We start from the raw sequence: 25,954 nt of genomic DNA on the forward strand, positions 1-25,954 counted from the left end.
GTAGGCCTACATAATTGTACCTTTAGGGGTACAATGGCTTGTCACTGGGGCTGTACCCTCAAGGGTACAATATTGTACCTAAACCTTTCAAATAAACGGTACATATATGTACCTTTTAATGCTTTTTGACCCTCAAAAAGGTACATATAGTATGTACCTTGAGGTCCAATAATAAGCCCTATGGGATACGTTAGTGTAGATTGTACCTTGGGGGACAGAAATGGACTCCTACTGTACCCCTATTTCTGACAGTGAAGGAGACTATATTAGTGGAGTAGGCCTAATGTAGGGAATAGTGAATGGGGGACGAAGCCACAGTCAAACCAAATATTACACACACACAGTAAAAATGTGCGATATTTGAAAGACGCTCCCTTATAATCTCCTGCCGCATCTTTGACGACGGTCCCTTAGCTCTCTCAGCGCTGAAACTGATCCACATAGATCTGTAACAGTGTGTCACAGTGCCACTGTTTTACCGGGGAAAGGGATACACTTGCGTTTTACATTCAGGCGTATTACAACCACCGGCAATGCTGTGTTACATTTTTAACTGAAAGAAGGAATAACTGCGAAAATGACGGTGGATTTTGAGGAATGTATTAAAGATTCTCCCCGTTTCAGGTAAGAACACACTCATGATCCACAGCTGACGCCTGTTTGCATGTGAATGCTCAGAATATTCTCTTTGAACAACACACACACAGTTCATAACATCGTTGGCGGTTCTCCTTTAATGTGTTTCTCTGTGCGCTTATGGTCAATTGAGGGTTAATTTTAAAATACAAAAGATTTTTGTTTGAGGTTGTGGGTTTATGTTATAATACGACGAGTCTTAAAAACAGCTCGGGCTTTTATGCTCCGTTTATAACAATGTGATTTTAAACATGTACACACATTGTGGCTCAAAACAACCACAGCCTAGGTATGTTTTTAGGGCATCACGGGCGCGTGCTACAGTGTTGGGCATCATAGGCGCCCCAAAATGCTGTCTCGCTCGTCATCTTCTTGTTACTAGGTTATGAGGACATTCGCCGTGTTCTTGAGGGACCAGTTGAATGAATGAGGGCTTTTTAAGGACACGGATCTCTAGCCGCAATAGCTCACTTTCGCTAGTTTCTTGTATAGTTGTGTTACACAGATGTTGGTCGGATGCTATGCTGAATCATTTACTGAAATAAATTAGATTAATCGGTCCAGCCTAAAGCGAGAGCATCACATGAAACCTAATGCAGTGATGATGTTCAGATGAATTCATGAAGGGGGGCGTTGCTGTGCTATACACGCCAAGTATCAGGATTACTAATGCAGAAACACTGGCCATTTACACATGTGCACAGCTTTCTAATGTACACTCATCTGTTACAGCATTTATCATCTCAATAATAAGGCATGTATAATGCAATATGTAATAATGCAAAATTATATAGTCATTAATACTAAGGCTTTTACCAGAGACAGTCATTTAGTAGTCATCGTCGCAAACAATTAATTATAATAGTTATCAATGGATTTAAAAACAACATAATCTTGCTTTTTTCCAGGGCCATTGATTCAACTGCAATAAATAAACTAGCTAAATATTGTTAGCAGATGTTTAAGTTGGAGTCAAAAAGTTTGTGAACCACTGACAGTTCACTCCTAAGTAAGTAGGTAAAAACAGCGATGCTGAACAATGTGAATTACAACACAATATAATATAAAATGCATGACATACATATAAATATAATCATGAGCATTATATAAAAACACAAATGTTTAAAAAAAATGCCAAAGAATGAATATGCATTTTAAAAACAGTAAGGGAATATGCAAACCTGAGAAAATCTGAAGAATATCCTGATTGCTCTTTTCCATTTAATTACAATTAACAGGAGCTAAAGTGCTTAAAATCACATACAATCATAAATGTTTGATTAAAATGGTTCATACATTGGTTCAAAAGTCCTCAGGAGTGCGCAGTAGCCTGACTGAAATTTAATAATTTGTTATTCAAATCTTCTGTGGAGCGTTCATGAGAGTACATGAGAAATGTTGACTGTTGACTCAACAAAAAACTGATCTGATTGACTCATAAATCCGACTGATGTTTTATTATATTTCAGTTCATTGACTCAATCGTTGAGTCGAAATTAATGATAGAATTTCAGTCTATGCATCTTATAATTCCAAAAGGCTGGAATATAGTTGTTTGGACTCCTTTTATTATACGTTTTACCAGGACATTTAAAAAAAGATTCTTATGGGTTTGATACTGATATTTTGCTTATTGATGAACGATTCCTTTCATTTTCTAGCCTGGTGTCTAACGTTGCAGGAATTATGGCAATTATATCATTTGTAGTGCTGTCCTTGTTCTCAGCACAGTGAAAGTCTTGGTTTCAGTAGTTTAGTCAGCACATGTGCAGCTTTCAGCATGGGCAGATTCACTTCAGATGAATTCTAATGAGGTGAATCACAGCTTTTGACAGTCATGGCTCTGTGATTTGCCATCATACATGAAGAACACAGAAGATGCTGAACTTGTTCTCCGTCTGTTCAGTTCAGTTAATCTTTTATCTTCTTTGTCAGACATTGAGGCATCATGAACGTCATTCTACAGCAGTGATGTTAAGTACAATGCGCTGAGTGTGATTTTACCAAGTACAACATGTTACTGGATCAACATCCATCATGCACATAGACATTTATCCAGCACACTGTCTGTGATGCTCCGAGCTCTGCCCTCTTTGTGCCTTTGAGGCATCAAGGACTTTTGAAAGGCAGGCATCAGGGTCATGGAGATGAAGTCTCGGCAAGGGGGTTGATGTTCTGGGCAGACATCCAGTATTCCCAGCTTCACTCACTAGCACTCTCTAGGGATTGCAGACTGCAGATTTCGGTGAAAAATTACAGTTTATCCCCATGATCCTATAGGACAAGCGATTTGGAGAATGGATGGATGGATTTATCTTGTAGTGTCCTTTACATTTAGCACATTCAGACACGCTTGTATTTTTTGTCACCTTCTGACATTTTCAAATAGTCTATTTAAGGAAAAGATCCAGTGAATGTACTTTTTTACACTTATATTTTTTAAAGAAATTAATACTTTTAGAGGCCTAGAAAAGTTGCAATTTTCTACATAAGACTCGACCACCATCATGTTGGCTGCCATTTTGAGTGCAAGGTCACATGACTAACACAAACTACTGACAGACTTATCTCAATCTCAATTTTCCAGAGTATTGACCTGTCCGAATACACACGCTTGCAGTTTTTGCATTTGACCACTTGTCTACTTTCAAGACGTGTTTGTGGTATTTGGCCCAAGTGTTAAGGGTTAGTTCACCCAAAAATGAAAATTATTTCATTAATATAGTTATCATTAATTTGTCACCCTTATGTGGTTTCAAACCCGTAAGACTTTCGTTCATCTTCGTAACACAAATGAAAATCTTTTTAATGTAATCTGAAAGATTTCTGTCCCTCCATTGAAAGTCTATTCACCCAAAACTCTGTTCATGAAGAGAATGTAAAATAAATTAATGTTTACTGATCAATTTGTATGTGAATAGAACTTGACTTCCCTGTTTGCTTGCTTTCATCACTTTTTACTTCTCTTCTCGTGCACTGGTTACTGAAAAGCTAATCAGAGGGATTTGTATCACTGACTGACCGACACCAATTCATCTGTCTAGTGAAACACATAACAAAAACTGAGCTGACAGAGGCTCAAAGATGGGCTCAAAGATGGCTCAAAGATGGCTCAAAGATGGCTAAAAGATGGCTCAAAGATGGCTCAAAGATGGGCTCAAAGATGGGCTCAAAGATGGGCTCAAAGATGGGCTCAAAGATGGCTCAATGATGGCTCAATGATGGCTCAATGATGGCTCAATGATGGCTCAATGATGGCTCAAAGACGGACAACCTTCAGCTTGGTGTGTCACAGCCTTTAAAGCCATCATTTCTACTTGTGATGGCAATAACTCATAAGATTTAGTTTTAGCTTTGTCTCTTACAGTAAAGTTACTCATATGTCTGGGTCTGAATTAAAGGGAGAGTTCACCCAAAAAGAAAAATTCAGCCATCATTTACTCACCCTCATGTCGTTCCAAACCCATAAGACTTTCGTTCATCTTCGGAACACAAATGAAGATCTTTTTGATGAAATCTGAGCGATATCTGTCACGCAACTACCACTTCGTTCGCCTCATAGCATAATTGCCTAAGTTGCCTTTTTTTAAATATGACTTAGGCAATTATATGAGGCTAACGACTTAAGACACTTCAAAGAGTTCATAAAGAGATCGTAAAACTAATCCAAATGAATTGAGCGGTTTAGTCCAAATTTCTTGAAGAGACACTATTGCTTTATATGATGAACAGAATGAATTTAGGCTTTCATTCACATTTAAACATTGATCAGCGAACATAAACAGAAGCTCAACCAAACCTGATTGACATGTGAGAACAAATTGCTGAAGCTCAAACGTTCTGCGTAACACGAGATTAAACCTCATTGGTTTTTGCACATCAAGCGAACATGCTTGAGCTTCTGTTTACCTCAAGGGATGTGTGCGTTGATGAATGTTTATATGTGAATAAAAGCCTGAATTAAATCTGTTCATCATATAAAGCGATCGAGTCTCTTCAGAAAATTTTGGACTAAACCGCTCAATTCATATGGATTAGTTTTACGATCTCTTATGAACTTTTTGTTGTGTCATACCAAGTGTCAAAGTGGCAGTTCATAGCTGTCAATGGAGGGACAGAAAGCTCTCAGATTTCATCAAAAAGATCTTAATTTGTGTTCTGAAGATGAATGAAAGTCTTGCGGGTTTGGAACGACATGAGGGTGAGTAATTAAAGACAGAATTTTCATTTTTGGGTGAACTAACCCTTTATGTTTTACACCCTTCCTGTAGACTACAAGACACAGAAAGTAATTTCTGTCTAGTTTCCTCAATCTCCAGTTAGAAAGTAACTGGAGCATCTACAGAAACGATCAACTCCTTGAGGACGCTTTCACACTAAACATGTTCTTCCACTGAGTCACTCCAGCCAAAAAGTGAACAGAACGAAATTGGCGGGCACCACAGTGTATATGTGGACATGCTGACGGACAGCCGGCTGCTGTTGTGTAACGCGGTGAAACTGGGACATGGAGAGTAGGAGGCAGGAACCAGAATGATCTTCCCAGTCATTCAAGCAGGCTGTCAGCTTTAGGAAAGGTGGAGCTGTTTGCTGGTTTCTACATGCTTCAACCTGCAGCCAGGAAACTGTGCAGTATTAAGAGAGATCAGGTGTGGCTGCGGTACACACTGCGCTGAAGAAGTCACAGTCAGTTGAGTGAAATAGGCTACAGGCATCTAGGTGGGACAGTGTTGCACCTGAATTTCTGTACTTTTATAGTATTTCCTGAATTAGTTGAAAAACTTCCGTCTAGACCGTTGATGAAGTGCGTTGTGTAGGTGTGTAGTATAAATGTATTTCCTTATATAATACATTTGACATGTTGCCATTGTTCATATGTTGTTGTTTTTTACCTGAGGCATAGTAAAACAAACCACCACAAAAATAGTTCACGCTGGTGTTGTTAAACAAGTACAATTTAACCATGAGGAACAACTTTCTGTGTATCTATAGCACGGTCACATTTACTGTTAATGTACATTTTCGTGGGAAAAATCCAGTCAGATTGAAATTTTCCGAAATTTTCCGTGGATTCGAAACTGACTTCGAAAGGCGATGTGCTTCATATATTGCTACGTTATTGACAATAGACGACGGACCTTTTTCACCTGTGAAATTTTGCTAACTTGACATTTTCTTTTATAGACGATAGTTCGCCAAAAAATTTCAATTCTGAAAATTGTTTACTCATCCTCATGTCGTTCCAATTATTTTCTTTCTGGGGAACACAAAAGTAGATAAAGTATTCCCCTAAAATTAATATTTAAAATAATTAGACATCCTTCCTACTTGACATGTTGATGTTTTCGCATATCCTATCGTAGTGAAGTGCGTATATTTGGACACAGAGAGTGTCTCATACATCAGTACATACAGGACTACATTTTGATTTCAATGTTTTCTTATTTAGAAATTAACCTTGGAACTGTACAAATGCAGACGCTTCTAGCCATGCAAGATTTATATAATTGCTTTCCTAATTGTGTCTGCGCGATTCGTACCGCAACACAACATCCTAATGTTGCCTCAGGAGTTAATGAAAGTCTGCGGGCATTACTCTAAACTGTCTTTCCCTATGGTTAGGTTTTTCTTTCTGGTCAACTACTGGAGCAACAGTTTGAAAATAGTTTTGCTGAGTAAGTTAGGTCATAAGCACATGTGAACTCTATCGCCCCCTTGAGGACGGAGGTATGGTACCAAGAATAGCTATAACAGTACAACTTGCGATACAAATTTGACCGTTTAAAAGTGACTGGCCCTCTATTGTGAGGTCTGCTTTTGTGTATGTGTTTTCAAGAAAGCATTGTCAGTGAATGTCAGCATGACAGCATGTGGCAAACAGTTTTGCACGGCAGACTTTTCACAAACACAAAGGTAAAGTCAATCGCACACCTGTCACAATACCCTTCATTCTTTCTTAACCCATGACTGTCAGCGGCCTCTTCTTTGACAATGCAGTAGAACCGGCATGTGGCAACTCCTGTCACACCTCCCTTTCACAGAAATGTGCACACTTACATTAGCCTACAAAGGTCAAGGTTTCACTCTGATGTGTGTAGTCGGTTTACATTAAGCCTCATTACTTCCTCTGTGGATTAAGCCAGAGCCGTCAAACAACTAAATCAGTTTTGCCTCAAGAAGTCAAAGAGGGTGACTTGAGTAAACAGTTCTGACAAACTAAATTCACTCTGTTGTTTCACCCGACAGTACATTCAGCGCTCTGTCAAAACAAGCTCTGAACATGCAGAACAAGTGGTGGCCTTTTATACAGTCTCTCAATAGTGGCACAACAGTGTATTTTCTGTTTGGTCTCTATAGTTACAGGAAACTACCACTTTTCTCCTGGATCCTACAGTGAAGGAAACAGACAGATATGGGGTTGTGACCCTAGAACTCAGCATGTGTTTCTAATGGATGGGGTTCTATAATCGGCTGACTGGAATGCATGAGAAGAATGTATGGTTTAAGATGACAAGGAACTGAACCAGAGAACATTTGCCATAATGCTCAAACCATCCTTTATCACTTTTTTGTCTGTAGTGCACATATTACATTATAAAAATAAGTATTGCTGTCTTTAAATCACGGCAACACTTTCATTGTTTGTAATGTATAGATGGATAGTGTAAAGTGTGGGGAAAAGCCAAGAGATACCATGAAGGCACAACTAAATGTTTCTAAATTTGCAGAAACAATATGCAAATGACCCAGTAAATCTCAATAAATAGTTACATTTATTAATACATTTATATTTGTTTATATATGCATGTAGTGGTGGGCGATATGACTCAATTCTTATTTCACCATATGAGAAATTTTATTTCACGATAAAGATATACACTCACCTAAAGGATTATTAGGAACACCTGTTCAATTTCTCATTAATGCAATTATCTAATCAACCAATCACATGGCAGTTGCTTCAATGCATTTAGGGGTGTGGTCCTGGTCAAGACAATCTCCTGAACTCCAAACTGAATGTCAGAATGGGAAAGAAAGGTGATTTAAGCAATTTTGAGCGTGGCATGGTTGTTGGTGCCAGACGGGCCGGTCTGAGTATTTCACAATCTGCTCAGTTACTGGGATTTTCACGCACAACCATTTCTAGGGTTTACAAAGAATGGTGTGAAAAGGGAAAAACATCCAGTATGCGGCAGTCCTGTGGGCGAAAATGCCTTGTTGATGCTAGAGGTCAGAGGAGAATGGGCCGACTGATTCAAGCTGATAGAAGAGCAACTTTGACTGAAATAACCACTCGTTACAACCGAGGTATGCAGCAAAGCATTTGTGAAGCCACAACACGCACAACCTTGAGGCGGATGGGCTACAACAGCAGAAGACCCCACCGGGTACCACTCATCTCCACTACAAATAGGAAAAAGAGGCTACAATTTGCACGAGCTCACCAAAATTGGACAGTTGAAGACTGGAAAAATGTTGCCTGGTCTGATGAGTCTCGATTTCTGTTGAGACATTCAGATGGTAGAGTCAGAATTTGGCGTAAACAGAATGAGAACATGGATCCATCATGCCTTGTTACCACTGTGCAGGCTGGTGGTGGTGGTGTAATGGTGTGGGGGATGTTTTCTTGGCACACTTTAGGCCCCTTAGTGCCAATTGGGCATTGTTTAAATGCCACGGCCTACCAGAGCATTGTTTCTGACCATGTCCATCCCTTTATGACCACCATGTACCCATCCTCTGATGGCTACTTCCAGCAGGATAATGCACCATGTCACGAAGCTCGAATCATTTCAAATTGGTTTCTTAAACATGACAATGAGTTCACTGTACTAAAATGGCCCCCACAGTCACCAGATCTCAACCCAATAGAGCATCTTTGGGATGTGGTGGAACGGGAGCTTCGTGCCCTGGATGTGCATCCCACAAATCTCCATCAACTGCAAGATGCTATCCTATCAATATGGGCCAACATTTCTAAAGAATGCTTTCAGCACCTTGTTGAATCAATGCCACGTAGAATTAAGGCAGTTTGAAGGCGAAAGGGGGTCAAACACAGTATTAGTATGGTGTTCCTAATAATCCTTTAGGTGAGTGTATATCATGATATAGTTATTTTTTTGTTATTTGATCTCATTTCTGTTATTAAAAACAAGTAGAAGCAAATTACAAAAAATGGGACAAATACAAAATAACAAAAATATGAATTAAACAAATTAAGTTTTTCAGGTACAATAGGTTTATTTAATATGCAGTTAGAATTAGTACAGAAATGTAATAATCATATTTAAAAATAAAATATTGCTTAGTCTTCAGTGTATGAATTAAATATACATTTATTTTTATTTAAGCTAAAAAAAAGTTATAAAGTTCTTTTCTCTTTTGTTTGATACACATTAATATGATACAGAGTGTGTGTGTGTGTGTATATATATGTATATGTATATATATATATATATATATATATATATATATATATATTTACACACACACACACACACACACACACACACACACACATATTTATTTATATATACATACACACATATAAATATACACATATACATATACACATATACATATATATAAATGTATTTTTATTGATTGATCATATTATCTTATTCCAGTTAGCAAGTCTAAATCTATTATTTCTATGGATAGATGATTATCTTCATTACAGACTCTGATTTTAATATGGCTGCTTTTATAATTATAACCTCATTCTTCTACCACAAATGTAAACTGGATGTAATCCATTGTCTCCAGCATCACCTTTTGAGAATTATGAATGCCTCCTCTGCTTCATTATGTATAAGTCAATACGATCTGATATCATTGGCAGTGACTGGCCGTCATGGCAACAGGCTTTTTGGATGTAGGCGGATGACTCCCCTTTTCTGCAGATTTCACAGTAGTGGCCTTTACCTATTCCACATCACACACCGATGAACAGTCATAATCCTCAGAAGATAAATGAAAAATTCACTCCATATATCCCAGCGACCTTTGTGATTTGCACACATCGATCTCTTGATTTGATTTATTAAATCCCATAACTCTATTTGATTAGAAAGGTCAGGACAAAATGGATCGCTATTAACCTGATACATAAATCTGATTCACTAATGTTTGAAAAAAAAGTACTCAGTGAATTGAATTATGATTGCATTCTGGGCCTTAATGCTCTATATCTGTTTGGAAACCCTTTAATCCCAACGGATTTATCTTACGAAAACAGGTTTTCAGAGTAGGTATGTTTGCATCAGGTCAATTGTTTGACCAGGATTAAACCTTGAATCTCATCTCTCTTCGCATATAAAAGAGCTTTAGAGAGCATTAACAGGAAATAATATATGTAGATTTGATGGTAATAGAAAGAAAAACAAACACTGTGGGGAATTCTGTTGCATTTGCTCTTGAGTTCATAACACAACTCATACATATAGTTGCATATATGGGTCAGTGACATATCAGAGTGTCCATGATAAAGGAAAAAGCTAGTTTTAAGTCCTCAGAAATATACTTTTTCTATATTGCTGCCTTTTGGGGGAGTTGCACCACATGACATTTTACAACCTGAACTAACTTGTGACTTGTTATAAAAATGTCAGATCATCTGATCTGAAATCTTGACCTTTGCTGAAATATTTGATCGCACTTTGCTGTTTCGTTTTTTTCCTGCATTTTAGTCAAATACCGCGACTACGATTTGGCAGACTTGTTTTGAAGATCGTGTCAAACTATGCTTAAGTAGGTTGTCTTTTCAATAATTTCATTCATTTAATAAAGCTAGTGTCCATTATGTGATCAGAACTGTTATACCACACTGACAAAAATATCAGAATGAAGTTTAATTCAGAAAATAACACCATGCTCATCATGCAAGTCATTTTCTCTTTCAATTGTATTGTATTTTGAGTTTCTGAATAAAAGAATAGGACAAACACATGAACATCATGTCATCGACTCGTATTGGCCCTCCATATTTTTGTTTCATAAAGTCATAACACTTAGATTTATTTGTCAAGCCAACATTCAGGTTTCCACCATCAGTCAGTATACCCAAGCGTTCACTATAAATCAAACCCAAGCGGAAGAAAGACTTGTAATAAAGTTACAACTCAAAGATCTGTTTTTCTTGGGAAAACTGTTCCACTCTGCTTCAAGCACATGCTGGGAATACCAGGACGTCCTCTTTCATGTCAAGATCATGAGAGTGCCACTGAAAAACTTCAAAGCAGCATGAGAAACTGAGATGTCACTCTGCAAGGTCCGCTGGGTGAAATATTTAGTGGTAGTTAGCGAAAGGAATATAGTGTGTATGTAATTTTGTCAGGCTTTGTAATTATGGTTGGTGTAATGATCTAGAACTCATGAAATATCTTTTCAGAACGGTGACGAACAAACTGTCCAACACATTTTCATCATCTATGCATGCGTCAATGTCTCCAAATGCAGTTTAGTGGTCATTGATCTCCTCAATAAGGCCAATGTCCATTGGCATAGTCCATACCTGCCTCATTCAGAATAAACATGTTGGGCAATTTGTACTTCATTCCAATGGATTACCCATTTCTTGAACTGTTTACATGCTGTGTCTCGCAGAACATATTTTGGAGATTAGTGAAACATGCAGACAGATAAATGCATTTTTCATTGCGCCACGTTTGGATTGTTGTTATCTCTTTAGAGAGAGATATACCTGTCTGATGATCTGTTATTGACTTCAGTTCAAGCTCAGTGAGTCAGCTAGTCCTGAGTTCACACACTCTAAAAAATGCTGGGTTGTTTCAACCCAAATTTGGGTCAAATATGGACAAACCCAGCCGTTGGGTTACATTTTTAAATTACATTTTTTAACCTAACGGTTGGGTTTGTCCATATTTGACCCACATGTGGGTTAAAATAACCCTGCATGTTTTAGAGTGCATAAAATGAATTGGGTCATAATTCACTCACCCTCATGTCATTCCAAACCTGTATGATTTTCTTAATTTTGTGGAACACAGAAGGTATTTTGCCAAATGTCTCAGTCTGTACAATGGAACTTAATGGGTTCCGATGTTGTTTTGGACCCCATTGACTTTCATTATATACACAAAAACGGTTGAAACATTCTTCCAAATATCTTCTGTTGTGTTCCATAGAAGGTTAAAAGAACACAACCAAAGATATAACAGAAACCAGAATGGTCAGATACTGAAGACAGTGAGTTCTATTATCTCCTGTATCTTCTCGATCTATTGACACTATGAAGGTGTACATTGTCGCTGTTTTGGCAGGAGACTCCTTATCCGGTCCTACACAATGCCAAAGGCATGTTCCCATCATATGAATCTAGTGACTCATGACAGTGATGTCTGTTGAAAGAACCCTGTTAATCTTGGTTGTATACCCATATCTCCACTATAAAGGGCTCATTGTAGCTCATCCAATCAATTCCTGACTAGTCCTGCAGTTGTTTTTGGTGCAGTATATCCTCTTTCGATCAGGAATACATCATCTTACTGCAGTAAAATAATGCCGGGATCAGTACAGTATCAACCGTGCAGGTTTTCTGGGCCTCCCCTCTGGTTTAGTGCCCTTGGCACTTTCCCGGTAGGACCATGAGTTAATCCCGGGATGTCCCGACAGAAAGACTAGCATGTTTCTTTTTTCTGTCCTCTACGATGGATTCCGTCACATCTACGACATTGACCAAAAGGAGCACAGAAACTCTTCCATACACAGCTTTTAAACATGCTGAAACGAAAGAATGACTATGGCATTGGTGCTGCTAGGTGGAATTATCCTATGGAGGAAAGGTTTGTATAGCTATGGCAACAATACTCCTACCCGTATGATGTTTCCTCGAGGGACGACCACGACAGAGTGAAAAAAGTGAGTACTGGAATTAGCATTAAGCTAATACTTCAGTTGTTTGTTTACGCTCTTGTGTCCGGACGTCAGTCACTAATTTCACCTTCTTGATGACATCACGCATGTCGTTAAAGACAGCAAGAGGTGATTGGTCAGGAAGCAACATGTAGTCTTGACATGTTTCTTGTCCATGACACGACAAGCATTTAGCAGTCAAGATGGCATAATCTGACTCTGACTGTTGTAACAGACAAAAATATAGTGTAGCCTGAACCCGGCATAAATTGGGAATGCATATTGACTAATATTCCTGGAATATGCATGAGCATGTAATGTATTAAAGCTGTTAGTTTTGACTTCAGTTAAGCGGTTTGTGACTTAAGTGTCCGATTTTACAGACAAGGTTTAAGCCTGTAGTCCCAGACTAAAATGTATGATTGAGCTATTTAAACTGAAAGCAACTTGCTCTGATATACAGTGAGGAAAATAAGTATTTGAACACCCTGCTATTTTGCAAGTTCTCCCACTTAGAAATCATGGAGGGGTCTGAAATTGTCATCGTAGGTGCATGTCCACTGTGAGAGACATAATCAAAAAAAAAAAATCCAGAAATCACAATGTATGATTTTTTTAACTATTTATTTGTATGATACAGCTGCAAATAAGTATTTGAACACCTGAGAAAATCAATGTTAATATTTGGTACAGTAGCCTTTGTTTGCAATTACAGAGGTCAAACGTTTCCTGTAGTTTTTCACCAGGTTTGCACACACTGCAGGAGGGATTTTGGCCCACTCCTCCACACAGATCTTCTCTAGATCAGTCAGGTTTCTGGGCTGTCGCTGAGAAACACGGAGTTTGAGCTCCCTCCAAAGATTCTCTATTGGGTTTAGGTCTGGAGACTGGCTAGGCCACGCCAGAACCTTGATATGCTTCTTACAGAGCCACTCCTTGGTTATCCTGGCTGTGTGCTTTGGGTCATTGTCATGTTGGAAGACCCAGCCTCGACCCATCTTCAATGCTCTAACTGAGGGAAGGAGGTTGTTCCCCAAAATCTCGCAATACATGGCCCCGGTCATCCTCTCCTTAATACAGTGCAGTCGCCCTGTCCCATGTGCAGAAAAACACCCCCAAAGCATGATGCTACCACCTCCATGCTTCACAGTAGGGATGGTGTTCTTGGGATGGTACTCATCATTCTTCTTCCTCCAAACACGTTTAGTGGAATTATGACCAAAAAGTTCTATTTTGGTCTCATCTGACCACATGACTTTCTCCCATGACTCCTCTGGATCATCCAAATGGTCATTGGCAAACTTAAGACGGGCCTTGACATGTGCTGGTTTAAGCAGGGGAACCTTCCGTGCCATGCATGATTTCAAACCATGACGTCTTAGTGTATTACCAACAGTAACCTTGGAAACGGTGGTCCCAGCTCTTTTCAGGTCATTAACCAGCTCCTCCCGTCTAGTTCTGGGCTGATTTCTCACCTTTCTTAGGATCATTGAGACCCCACGAGGTGAGATCTTGCGTGGAGCCCCAGTCCGAGGGAGATTGACAGTCATGTTTAGCTTCTTCCATTTTCTAATGATTGCTCCAACAGTGGACCTTTTTTCACCAAGCTGCTTGGCAATTTCCCCGTAGCCCTTTCCAGCCTTGTGGAGGTGTACAATTTTGCCTCTAGTGTCTTTGGACAGCTCTTTGGTCTTGGCCATGTTAGTAGTTGGATTCTTACTGATTGTATGGGGTGGACAGGTGTCTTTATGCAGCTAACAACCTCAAACAGGTGCATCTAATTTAGGATAATAAATGGAGTGGAGGTGGACATTTTAAAGGCAGACTAACAGGTCTTTGAGGGTCAGAATTCTAGCTGATAGACAGGTGTTCAAATACTTATTTGCAGCTGTATCATACAAATAAATAGTTAAAAAATCATATACTGTGATTTCTGGATTTTTTTTTTTAAGATTATGTCTCTCACAGTGGACATGCACCTATGATGACAATTTCAGACCCCTCCATGATTTCCAAGTGGGAGAACTTGCAAAATAGCAGGGTGTTCAAATACTTATTTTCCTCACTGTATCTTAAAATATGTCAGTGCCATTGTTTTGTCTCAAGATGCACACCAGTACTGTTTTTTCTATGGCACGTTTATAAAAGCTGCTTAAATGTCCCAATTGAACTATAAAGTGAAAGTTTAATCTAAGTGAAACCAGGCTTAGAAGTATTCAATGTTTAAAAAGACGAGGTCACCAAGCAACTCTATTATGGCCGATTATTTCCCACAAACCAATGACAAAAGTACACAAAACTCACTTATCTGTCCCACGAGAACCCTGGAAGAACTAGTTTTTGAGTGTCCTGTTTGTGGACAGGAGGAATTTGAATTCCTGCTTTACATCATTTCTAAGTGGTTCTGGTGATAATAAACAGCCATCTGTGTCTGAGTTTTCCTCTTTTTTTGCAGCTATTGCCAGTTGTATCTTTTTTTGATTGTTGCTTCTGATCTGTTTTATTTATAGGCTTGTGACAGATTCATTTCTGGGTCACTTGATTGTGTGTCCCTCTTGAGCACTTTATGAAAACATGTTTGTGTATACAACCTCTGATTACTTCCCAGATCGAGCGCTGCATCTGGGGCTCTTTGCTCTGTGTGAGTGTCTCCAGATCACTGTGAAGGATACTGATGAATAATCACTAACAAGCATCACTACTACTTTTGCTCATATTTGGGTTCATTTTTGGAACAAATATCTAATCATGATGTACCACACCGTGTTGCTCAGATTAGTGGGCAACCGATATGGATTTTTCATTTAGGGATGTACGATACCTCAAATCATGCAGTATCACTTAAAAGACATTACAAACTGAAATATCCCATAGATCTGCAGGAAGCCACCCAAGCAACCGCATATAAAGCTTGCACGTTCTTATATCTCTTCCTGGGTTGACATTTTATTCGGTAATGTTAGGCAGTTTTAATTTATATGCTGTTTAATGTTTGATGATCGCGTTAAGCAATGCTTCTGCCGCTTGTTTCTGCTTCTTCTCCTGTGTTTTGATCCAGAGATTCTTTCAGAAGATGCGTAATAGCGCCCCCTACCGTATAACAGTGAAAACATGGATTGCTGGAAAATTATGTCAATGGCGGGGAAGTGCCATTGGTGCAGAAAGAGTTAACTGTGTTTACTATTTCTTAAAGACTTGGAAGCTGAAACTTGCAATTATGGTAAAGGGTGTTACTTTACGCACATGCGCTTGAGGTGTTTGGCCAATCACAATGCACTGGCTCAGCTGGCCAATCAGAGCACTCTGAGCTTTTCAGAAGGACGGCCTTTGTAGAAATCAGAGCGTTTCAGACAGACTGGGAATAGAGGAGATACACTAATTTACAGTATATTTTGAACATTAAAGCATGTTAACCTATTCTGTTACACCCAATACAATAAATAATGAACTTTTAAAATAGCATCATATGATCCTTTAAAATTCGTTTTTGTTAACTGAAATAATCATTATTAATTACTAAAACTAAAATTAAATTAAAACTAAGAAATATTTAAATGAAATGAAAAATAGTCAGTGAGTTAGTGAGCGAGTTCAGTCAGGTCATTTTTATTGTTAACTAAAACTACTTAAAATTGTTTTTGTTAATTTAAATAAAATAAAAATAAATATGAATGACCAAAACTATAAATTAAAGCTAAATAGAAATATTTAAAAGCAACAAAAACGCATAACAAAATGACTAAAATTAAAATGAAAAATAGCTTCTTATAAATATTAAATACTATACTAGTATATAAATAATACTAAAATGACTTGTGTTGCAAAGTGTCAGGTTTTAAAGGGTTAGTTCACCCAAAAATGAAAATTCTGTCAGTAATTACTCACCCTCATGTTGTTCCAACCGCGTAAGACCTTCGTTCATCTTCGGAACACAAATTAAGATATTTTTGATGAAATCTGAGAGCTGATCACTTCTCCATAGGCTGCTAGGTGGCCGAAACTTGCTGGCCCAGAAAAGTTATTAAAGAGATTGTTAATATAGTCCAAGTGACTACAGTGGCTCAATCTTAAGTATATCAAGCGACGAAAATACTTTTTGTGCGCAAAAACAAACAAAAATAACAACTTTATTCCACTATTCATTTCCTTCTCTCTGGGCCTCTAGTTGGTTCACGTAGTGTTTTTGCGCTGCGCGTCTGTGTTACACGTCACCACGTAGGCTCACTATTGGCCGATGCTGGTCATGTGTGTGATGCGTGATGACGTATAACACAGACGCGCAGCGCAAAAACACTACGAGGCCCAGAGAGAAGGAAATGAATAGTGGAATAAAGTCGTTATTTTTGTTTGTTTGTGCGCACAAAAAGTATTCTCGTCGCTTGATATACTTAAGATTAAGCCACTGTAGTCACTTGGACTATATTAACGATCTCTTTAATAACTTGTCTGGGCCAGCAAGTTTCGGTCACCTAGCAGCCTATGGACAAGTGATCAGCTCTCAGATTTCATCAAAAATATCTTAATTTATGTTCCGAAGATGAACGAAGGTCTTACGCGGTTGGAACAACATGAGGGAGAGTAATTACTGACAGAATTTTCATTTTTGGGTGAACTAACCCTTTAAGCGAAACTTCATTATTTACTATGCAGAAAAGGAAGTCATGTGGAAAATGACTGTACTGTACACTTTCAGGGCTTCAAACCAAAACAACTGGTTTTGCTTGTCACATCTTTCCCACTGCAGTTATTTAGCATTTCGAAACCGTTGCACATGAAAACGTGATGCTGTTTGAAACAAACCCATACTCTCAGTAGCTTTCTAAAATGCAGCTTGTACATTATTGATTGTTGTTTTTGTCCACAAATGATGAATCACCAAAATGTAGGAGGAGAAGAGAGTGATATTGGCGTGATGTAGACACGTCTGATGCGATACTGAGAGTTTGTCTGGTGGTTATGAACAGGCCAATATCTCATTCTCAAGCAGATATAGTCCTGAGCAATATCTTATCAATACCAATCTTGTATAAATGTTACATATTGTGCTTTTGCGGCAGAAGAGTTAGAATGACGGGATTGGTGATGTCATTTCACAACCTGAGTGTTTAGATGTTTTGATAAAGGAAATGTGGAAAAGTGGACCAGGAAATTCCACGACTATGATGCAAGGTTGTTATGTTTTCCCCTATAGTGATCTGTTTAATCATCTTCAAATACCAACTCCTCCACATTTAATAATATCAACAAGCGACTGAGGTTGGTTATGGTTACACATGTACAGTACTGTGCAAAAGTCTTAGGCATGTTAATACCCCCCCCCCCCCCCCCCCCTTAATCTTTTGCTGTAGTGTGTCAGTAGGAAATATCAGTTTACATTTCCAAACATTCTTTTTGCCATTAAATGTAATAATCCAGTGAGATTTGTGTATGCACAAGGAGTCTGACAACAGCCAGGATGATCTGATTTCACCATCATCGAGTCCGTCTGTGATTACATGAAGAAACAGAAAAAACTGAGACACACTAAATCCAGAAGAACTGCGGGAACGTCTCCAAGATGCTTGAAGAAACCTTCCTGCAAAGCTACCTGAAAAACTATGCACAAGTGTACCTGGACAAAAGCTGTTTTAAACGCAAAGGGTCGTTACACCATATACTGATTTGAATTAGTTCATAGAAGTTAAATCATAAATAAATTCAATTTGTGATTTTATTTTTTGAAGGCATTCTCACTTTACAGCATTTTAACACAAGTGCCAGTACTTTTCACAGTACTGTAGTTTTGCAGGAAAGTTTTAACATGCCTAAGACTTTTGCACAGTACTGTATTTAGGCGTTTTCTCAGCAATGCTATATTGTCAGGCTGTCTTTTAGACTTCTATTAATGATCCAAAGTTTTCCTTCAGCTATTGGCTGCCAAAGCTGTTTTTGTGTTTAAAAATCTGTGAGATATATAGTTTCTCTCTCAACCTCAGTATTCTCTTCAATCTCAGTATTTATGTATTTGTTCTGAAATATATCTTATAGAGTGATCGATCATAATAGCCTTTGAAACCGCTTAGTGCAAATTAAATGTCATTTGAATTTATTTATATGGTAGATTTCTGTAATCAGGCTGAATACGCCACAGATGACTTACCCAGACCTCACAAAAAAAAAAAAAAAAAAAGTTTAACACAGTATGAACCTCTACTGTGGGAATTTGACAAGACCAAAAGGATGTTAAACTGTGCAATAGTCGCGCATTTTCCAGAGCTTCCAGGGCTGTCAGTTTTAGACAACATGGTTTAAGAGCAGGCCCTGGCAGACCAGCGGTGGAAAACTAGAACGGCTGAAATATTGTTGTTCTTCTAATGGATGGTCTCGCAGGTGGGAAGGAAGTAAACGCTCGATATACTGCATGCTCGCGCGCTCTGAAGCCTCAGTTCAGAACCAGCTCATGTGTCCTGAGAGAGACTGGACTGGACCCGGTATGTAACAGTGGACGACACAGCTTGATTATATCTTGACCTTGGCAGGAAGAGAGAGAGAAAAAGTGAGTGTGTTTCTTGAGGAAAGGAATGAGTTACTAAAGTGAAAATTGGCAGCCAGAATTCCGTAGTCAAGCTTCTGAAGTACTTAAAACCATTTTATGAAGTCCACTTACTGGTGGTCACGTTTTTTTTGTAGCAAAAAAAAGTTGTAGTTTAGTTTTGGGTCAAATACTTTTTTCTTTTTTTTTTCCTGGATCTGTTAATTTTTTCAAAAATGCATTAAAAATGCAATTCATGCATAAATTGACCCCAATACACCTTCAATGATGAGTATGTTTTTATGCTTGGCATAATCTTTATATTTTTTTCATAAAAAAGTGTCTTATAAATTAAAGTCATGTGTTACAATGACCATGAAAATAAGATAATACCTTAAAATTTCAGATCATTTGACCTTTTAATGACAAGGCATGGTTAGTTCAGGCTGTAAAATGTCATGCGGTGCAACTCTCCCAAAACTTGATGATATTAAAGCTATGATCAAAATTTTTTTGATCATATTCAGTGAAATTGACACTATATCCGACAGAACAACATAAATAAGGTGGTTTTAGAAAAAAAACAGAGCTTCTAACTCCACCTGGAGCGTGTTATTTGTTTTGCAAAATTCCACCGCTCCCGGATGCTATCTATGGGTAGATTAGCCAGGGCAGCCTACCTCCGAGTCCGTGGTGTTGATCGATGCTGAAGAGACGGACGCGTTCACAGAAAATCAGGTACACACGCACAGTGACGCACTGACGAGCACGACCTCGATGGGAGGGTGCTCGCTGATAGTGGGGGAGGGGCATGAGAGTTGTAAACATTCAAAATTTTGGCTAAGTCGACCCAATCTGCCAGACTTGCCGACTGCAGCTTTAATAAATTAATAACGCATGATATTTGTTAAAAGAAAATACTTTGCCTTGAAAAAAAAAAAAAAAAATATATATATATATATATATATATATATATATATAATATAATATAATATAATATAATATAATATAATATAATATATTTAAAAATTTGAGATGTACACTCACATGTCTTCAAAGTGTAAGGAAATTATGAAAAATACTATGTTACTCGATGGTTACACCAAATGACATATCTTTAAATTGAAACTTTTATTTGGTATAAAAGTTTTTCAATTCAGATGAAGCCAACATGAATATAAATTGTATATTTCTAAGAACGCGGTTTAAACTAGATTACCTTTTTTCCCTTTTCATTTGTCATTTCATCAACCCTTTAATGAACAGGCTGTTTTGCTACTATACCTTTAAGACCTCTATATGTAAATGTCCTCTTATGTTTGGCTAATCTCCACATAATGGTGACATCGTTCATCAAGGTTTGGGCTAAGTTGCTGAATACTAACAGACATTAATATGTAAACATTGACTATCATGTCTTACCGTTCTCACGGTTCTGACGCCAGTACCATGAAGATAATATGCTGAGCTCAGAGAAAACACATCTTCCTGAATAACATGCTATTGAAAATAACTTAAACAGAATTGCTAAGGTTTACCATTCCTAGCCTTATGAATGGTTACAGCATGCCTCCATCCATCTGAGAGCATCTGATGTTTACTGGGATTGAAACACAACCAATTGTGCTGAGGTTTTAGTCCTCAAATACGCAAACAGACTTTGACACATATTTTCCCTATAACTCCTAAAGACAGATATGCACTGTTGTTCTGTCCCTGCGGAAGAACATACATACATGTGCATCACAATCACGCACATACACACTGTCATATCAGGTTTATGTGTTCTTCCAGAAACGACAGACCACCCTCAGAGTTTATGTAAACCTTCACGAAAAGAGGACGAACACGTGTTCCCTCATCCCTGGCTCATAAGAACCCAATCCATCTCTTATAGCTAACATCCTAGCATTTCCATTTCTACTGGAAAACTTGATTTTATACAGCTCGACAGCTTATGTTATGTGTGTTCACATTTAATGTGAAGAGCATCACACCAGATTCCCAAACATTTAGGGATCAAATAGAGCTTTACGATTGTGGATGAATTGAGAATTATTTTTTTATTTTTTTTCAAACAGTGATAACCATTCTCCTGCAATTCTGAACGGACAACTAAACAAAATATGGCAGTTTGGCGTCACACATCCCACACTTAACTGTATTTTCATGATCAAAGTGATAGTTTCACTTTATTTCACCAGTCTGGAAGGCATGCTATCCCCACACTAACCAATCAGACCTCAGGTACCGCCCAAAATGCTGCAATAACCAATCAGAAAAAAAAGTTAAAGTTACGGCAATCATCGTTTTCATGATTGATCATCGCTGTCATGTCCGAGTACTCGAGTACATCCCTATTAACTATTAATGTGCTATTAAATTCAAATTTAAATGAATCACTTATTGTGCACATCCATGATTTTACATTGTACTACTTATTGAAAAAATGTGCTGTGTTAATGTGTAAAATGTATATTTTCAAAATTAACTAGTTGGTGGGTTGTTTGAATGACTAGTTAACTAATCGGTCTGTATAAGCAGGTTACATGCACATACATGTTTTTATATTGTACTAAAGATTTAAAAAATACCTGCATGTAATTAAAGCTGTAATTAATTTCTGTAATTACATCTATAATTACACCGCTCACTCTTCCCTTACACCTGTGGGATTACATATTTATGAATCTGTTCAAGATCTGCTGATCCTACATCCTTACATAACATCACATAAAAAAACTAAGAGGAAGTACATTGTATTTAGCATTCCTGCCAGTCTTGTTCTCTTTACCTTTTGTCTTTAATAGCTCTTGGAGCCACTGTCCCATTCTTTGAATATTTATGCTGGTTGGATTAGGACTGGTAACACTCTGGGAGTCTGGGACGGGTTACTATACCTGGATACTTCATTTGTCACATGGGTCCATTTTTTGAAATTGAGATTTATACATAAACTGAAAGCTGAATAAATAAGCTTTCCATTGATGTATGGTTTGTTAGGATAGGACAATATTTGGCGGAGATACAACTATTTGAAAATCAGAAATCCGAGGGTGCAAGAAAATAGAAACATTGAGAAAATCTCCTTTAAAGTTGTCCATTTATGTTCACGATTGTGCTGCATTCACTCACAAAAATAAATGTTTTATATATTTATGGTTGGAAATTTACAAAATATCTTTACTTAATATCCTATTGATTTTTGGCATAAAAGAAAAATCGATAATTTTGACCCATGCAATGTATTGTTGGCTATTGCCACAAATATACCCGAGAGACTTATGACTGGTTTTGTGATCCAGGGTCACATTTGGCCACTAAAAATCTATATAAACTACAATTTGCAATAAAGAATCCTGCTGAAGAGACAACCGAGTCTCCTGGTCTTCGCTTCTCAGTTTCCTACACACCTTACCCACCCTTAAACCCAACCATACCTCCACCTAACCATACCTGTATCCCGATTCAACAACACAATAAGTACATTGTGCCTAACATTTTTTTTATGCAAGTACATAGTAGTTAAAGACACCTAATATGAAGTGCGACCCAACATTTTATTTGAAATAAAAATGAACAACCACTTGTATGATCTAATCAGCAACAGTAATGCAATATAAAATACTGACAGAGTATAAAATACAGTATATTAGAGAATGAGTTGTTTGTCATTCGCAGTGCTTTGCTCAAGTGAGAAGGTCTTTGAACAGTTTCAGATTATCAAATGGATTTAAAAATCTGGTCATTCACCATCTATATCATTTCTCTCACTTTCTCTCTTTGGCTGTTTTGGACAGTGCTAAAGATTGCTTCCTCTTGGGGCAGCTCTCGCAGCGAGGAGCAACGTGTCAAGGCTTATCCGTCTGCTCCACGTCCCCGTGCCAAACACAACACCCCGCTAAGAGAATTAGTCTCTCGCGCCAGAGTTCTGGCACTGTCCAGTCGGAGAAGTGACATGCTGGCCAGTGCTTCTCTCTGGACTTCCTGTGAGTTGTCTGTCTGTCCCCAGAGAGCCATCCAATGCTGCGTCTATTGCCAATGGACTGGAACTGATGTTTGGTTTTGTTTGTGAAGGAATTATTCTTCAGGCTCTTTTCTCTTTTTTTAAACAGGATACGTCTTCCAAAGCTCAGATCAGTCGCTGTTTCTCAGGATTAAGACCCAACGGTTGATGTGCGCATTCTTTCAGGCATTCTTGACGGCTTGGGTAATGTGCTCATCTCTGCTGCTCGACTGCGGCGCAGGAATGTGCTGTGTTAATGTGTACAACTGTATGTTTTCAAAATTCAATAGTTAGTGGGTTGTTTGAACGACTAGTTAACTAATCTGTCTGTATAATTAGGGAGGTTTTAAATTCACCTGACCCGATCAGATGTGTACCTTTACAGGTACAGAAGATGCGTAGATGGAGCACAACAGAATGAAACAATGCAGGAAAGCATCTAAAGGCCAATTCACACTGCACACGGCAACAGACACTTTGTCTGGTTTTGTCAGATTAGTTATCCCTATCTGTGTTGGTTTGTTCGCCAATTGAACATGTTGAATTGCAGTTTGAGAAGTGATGTAAAATTATAACAGCCTTCTGTCTGAACCGTCTTGACTTCTTTGCTTGCTTTCACTTATATTCTCGTGCACCGACTCATTCGCAAAGCTGAGTTCTCTCTCTCACCGACGGCCCGGCGGCGATTCAATATGATGAATCGGCCCAAAATACCCAGGCGGCGTCCAACTAGAGCCAATTGTGCAGAACACACAGAAAAACTAAGCCAACGGACGCTAAAAACGGCCCAACATTGCCCGAAAGCCAACAGTCGGCTTGGTGTGTCCCGGCCTTTAAAAACACAGCACTTGTTGGGACAACCGAGGACCCCCAAGTGATTTCATTGGGTGGAAGATCTTTTAATAGGTTTTATATTTAGTGACTGATTAGAAATTCTACAAATATTGCTTTGTGGTGTATTTTGTCTATTGCAACTATTAACGATTTTTAAATTGTGTTATATAACCAAAAAGAAATCAAACATTTTTCATAGTTTTTTTTAATTTATTTAATTTTTTTGTTTTCGTAAGTTATCTGCTAAGCATGCTAGCTTAGCCTATGTAAATGTTAAATTATTCAGTATGTTTTTGGTTTGGTCATGCGTAAAAAATTTACTCAACAGCCCATTCGATTTTTGTTAAAAAAAGCAGGGCGTTCAAAACCCACAATAAAACTTGACACAACAGCCAAAAATGGGATGTCAGTGGCTGCAGCGATGGTGTTTTGAAATTCAATGATGCAACTGTTGTGGGAGAGTTTCGCTGTGTAAACTATAAACCAGATAAAGCATAATAGCTGTCTGCATGCTATTTAAAACATTGCAGGTAAAAATATCAAAAATATACATACGAAGAAATCTATATAAACTAGTTGACCTAACTAATCTGCAACTAGTCATCTATTGTGACCCATAGCTAGTAAAAAAGTATGCCTGTTGTCTCTTAATCATACTCAGAACAGGATTATGAGAAGGCATCATTTTTACTAGCCAGAAACAAGTTGCCATGTTCTTCTAAACGTTAACTTGTTTCTGAAAGGTTTGCACAGCTTAACCCAAGAAAGGATTTTTGTAGAATTGATCATCGGTAGGTGGAGATGCCAAGGAATTCTCAACCCAGATGGCAAAACCATACTGCAGCTGGATTTGTTATGAAATGTTGATGCGCTTTTTTACAAATAATATGTCCTTTGGTGATTTTAAAGTTGTGGTTAATGACCGTATACTACTGGATTGCTTTAAGCAGAGGGTGTTTTTTAGTCTAGATTTTTTCAGTCTCCCCTTCTGAGATATTTGAGGTTTCTGGAGAGAAATCAAACCACAGTCGTTCTGGCAGGAGTTTGAATCGTCTGGCTGGTGAACATGCTGCATGGGTGGGCCTGAGAACTCTTAGACGTCAGTGCTTTCTGTCGGCATGTTGAACTGCCATGCATATTGTTAAGCACCGTAAATTGCATCGAAAGTACATTTATGACTTATGATCAGGTGTAATTATTGGTTTGTGGTTCTCCACATCAGCAGACCTAAAGCAAGCAATTGAAAATAAGATTGCATATTGGGTTTAAAGTGGCTAGAAAGCTTCTACCAAAGTTGGGGTTCCATCAGATATGATATGACACGTTAATGTTTTCACTGGTAGAAAACATGCCTGGTTTTTAGTTTGATCGCACTTAGTCCCAGACTATGGTTGTTAAAACAAGCCAGTAAAAACACAATTTCCCAACATCCTCTTAAAAAGCAATTCCCATGTAAGGCAGTAGCCGTAACGGGAGAAGCTTGATTATTCACCCTGCAGATGAGGCTGTGAAAGACTCCATTAGCGGTGGAGGATGTGATGAGTCGAGACTTCAGCGCTGCTCTGTAATTTCTCACTGGATGACCAAGGTTATAAGTACCAGGTTGGTTAAGGCAAATATGTTCTTTCATAGAAACCATGAGTAGTTTGCCATATTAATGTTTATTAATATTTGACAAAAGCTTGTCTGACATATCAAAGTCATGTGGTGCAACCAATAAAGTCATAAGGTGCAACCAATTTGCAGAAAAGAAATGGAATCCTTATTAATGTATCTCTGCTAAATAAAAGTATTAATTTCTTTCTGAAAAAACAACCTTTTTGATCCCACTGTACTTCTGAATTGTAGTATATATCTTTTACATTGGTTTTCATTGTTTATTTTAATTAATTTATTTTATTTTGCTATGTCAGTAACAAAGGAGCTTCTGCTGAGGTAAAAGAAGTGAAAATCTTATCATAATTTGACCTTAATTTTAACTTTTTATTTCAAGACAAGGTTTGTTCAGTTTGTAAAAAGTTATGTTATGTGGTGAAAACTCTTGCTTTTGTAAAAAAAATATATTTTTATTTTTTAAACTTTTTTGGAGAATA

General features: G+C 38.0%; 1 protein-coding gene across 4 annotated transcripts in view; it reads left to right on the forward strand.

The window, feature by feature from the left end:
* Nucleotides 1-404: 404 nt before the first annotated feature.
* Nucleotides 405-25,954, forward strand: part of acap3b (ArfGAP with coiled-coil, ankyrin repeat and PH domains 3b) — an 87,050-nt gene continuing 61,500 nt past the window's right edge. For all 4 annotated transcript variants that reach the window (XM_084100328.1, XM_084100327.1, XM_084100329.1 and 1 more), the window contains exon 1: nucleotides 405-624. In XM_084100328.1, coding sequence (XP_083956454.1) covers nucleotides 578-624 — 47 coding nt within the window. In that variant the 5' untranslated portion in view covers nucleotides 405-577. The remainder of the gene's footprint in view (nucleotides 625-25,954) is intronic.

The sequence above is a fragment of the Abramis brama genome (assembly GCF_963993115.1).
Source record: "Abramis brama genome assembly, chromosome: 23".
Taxonomy (NCBI): Eukaryota; Metazoa; Chordata; class Actinopteri; order Cypriniformes; family Leuciscidae; genus Abramis; species Abramis brama.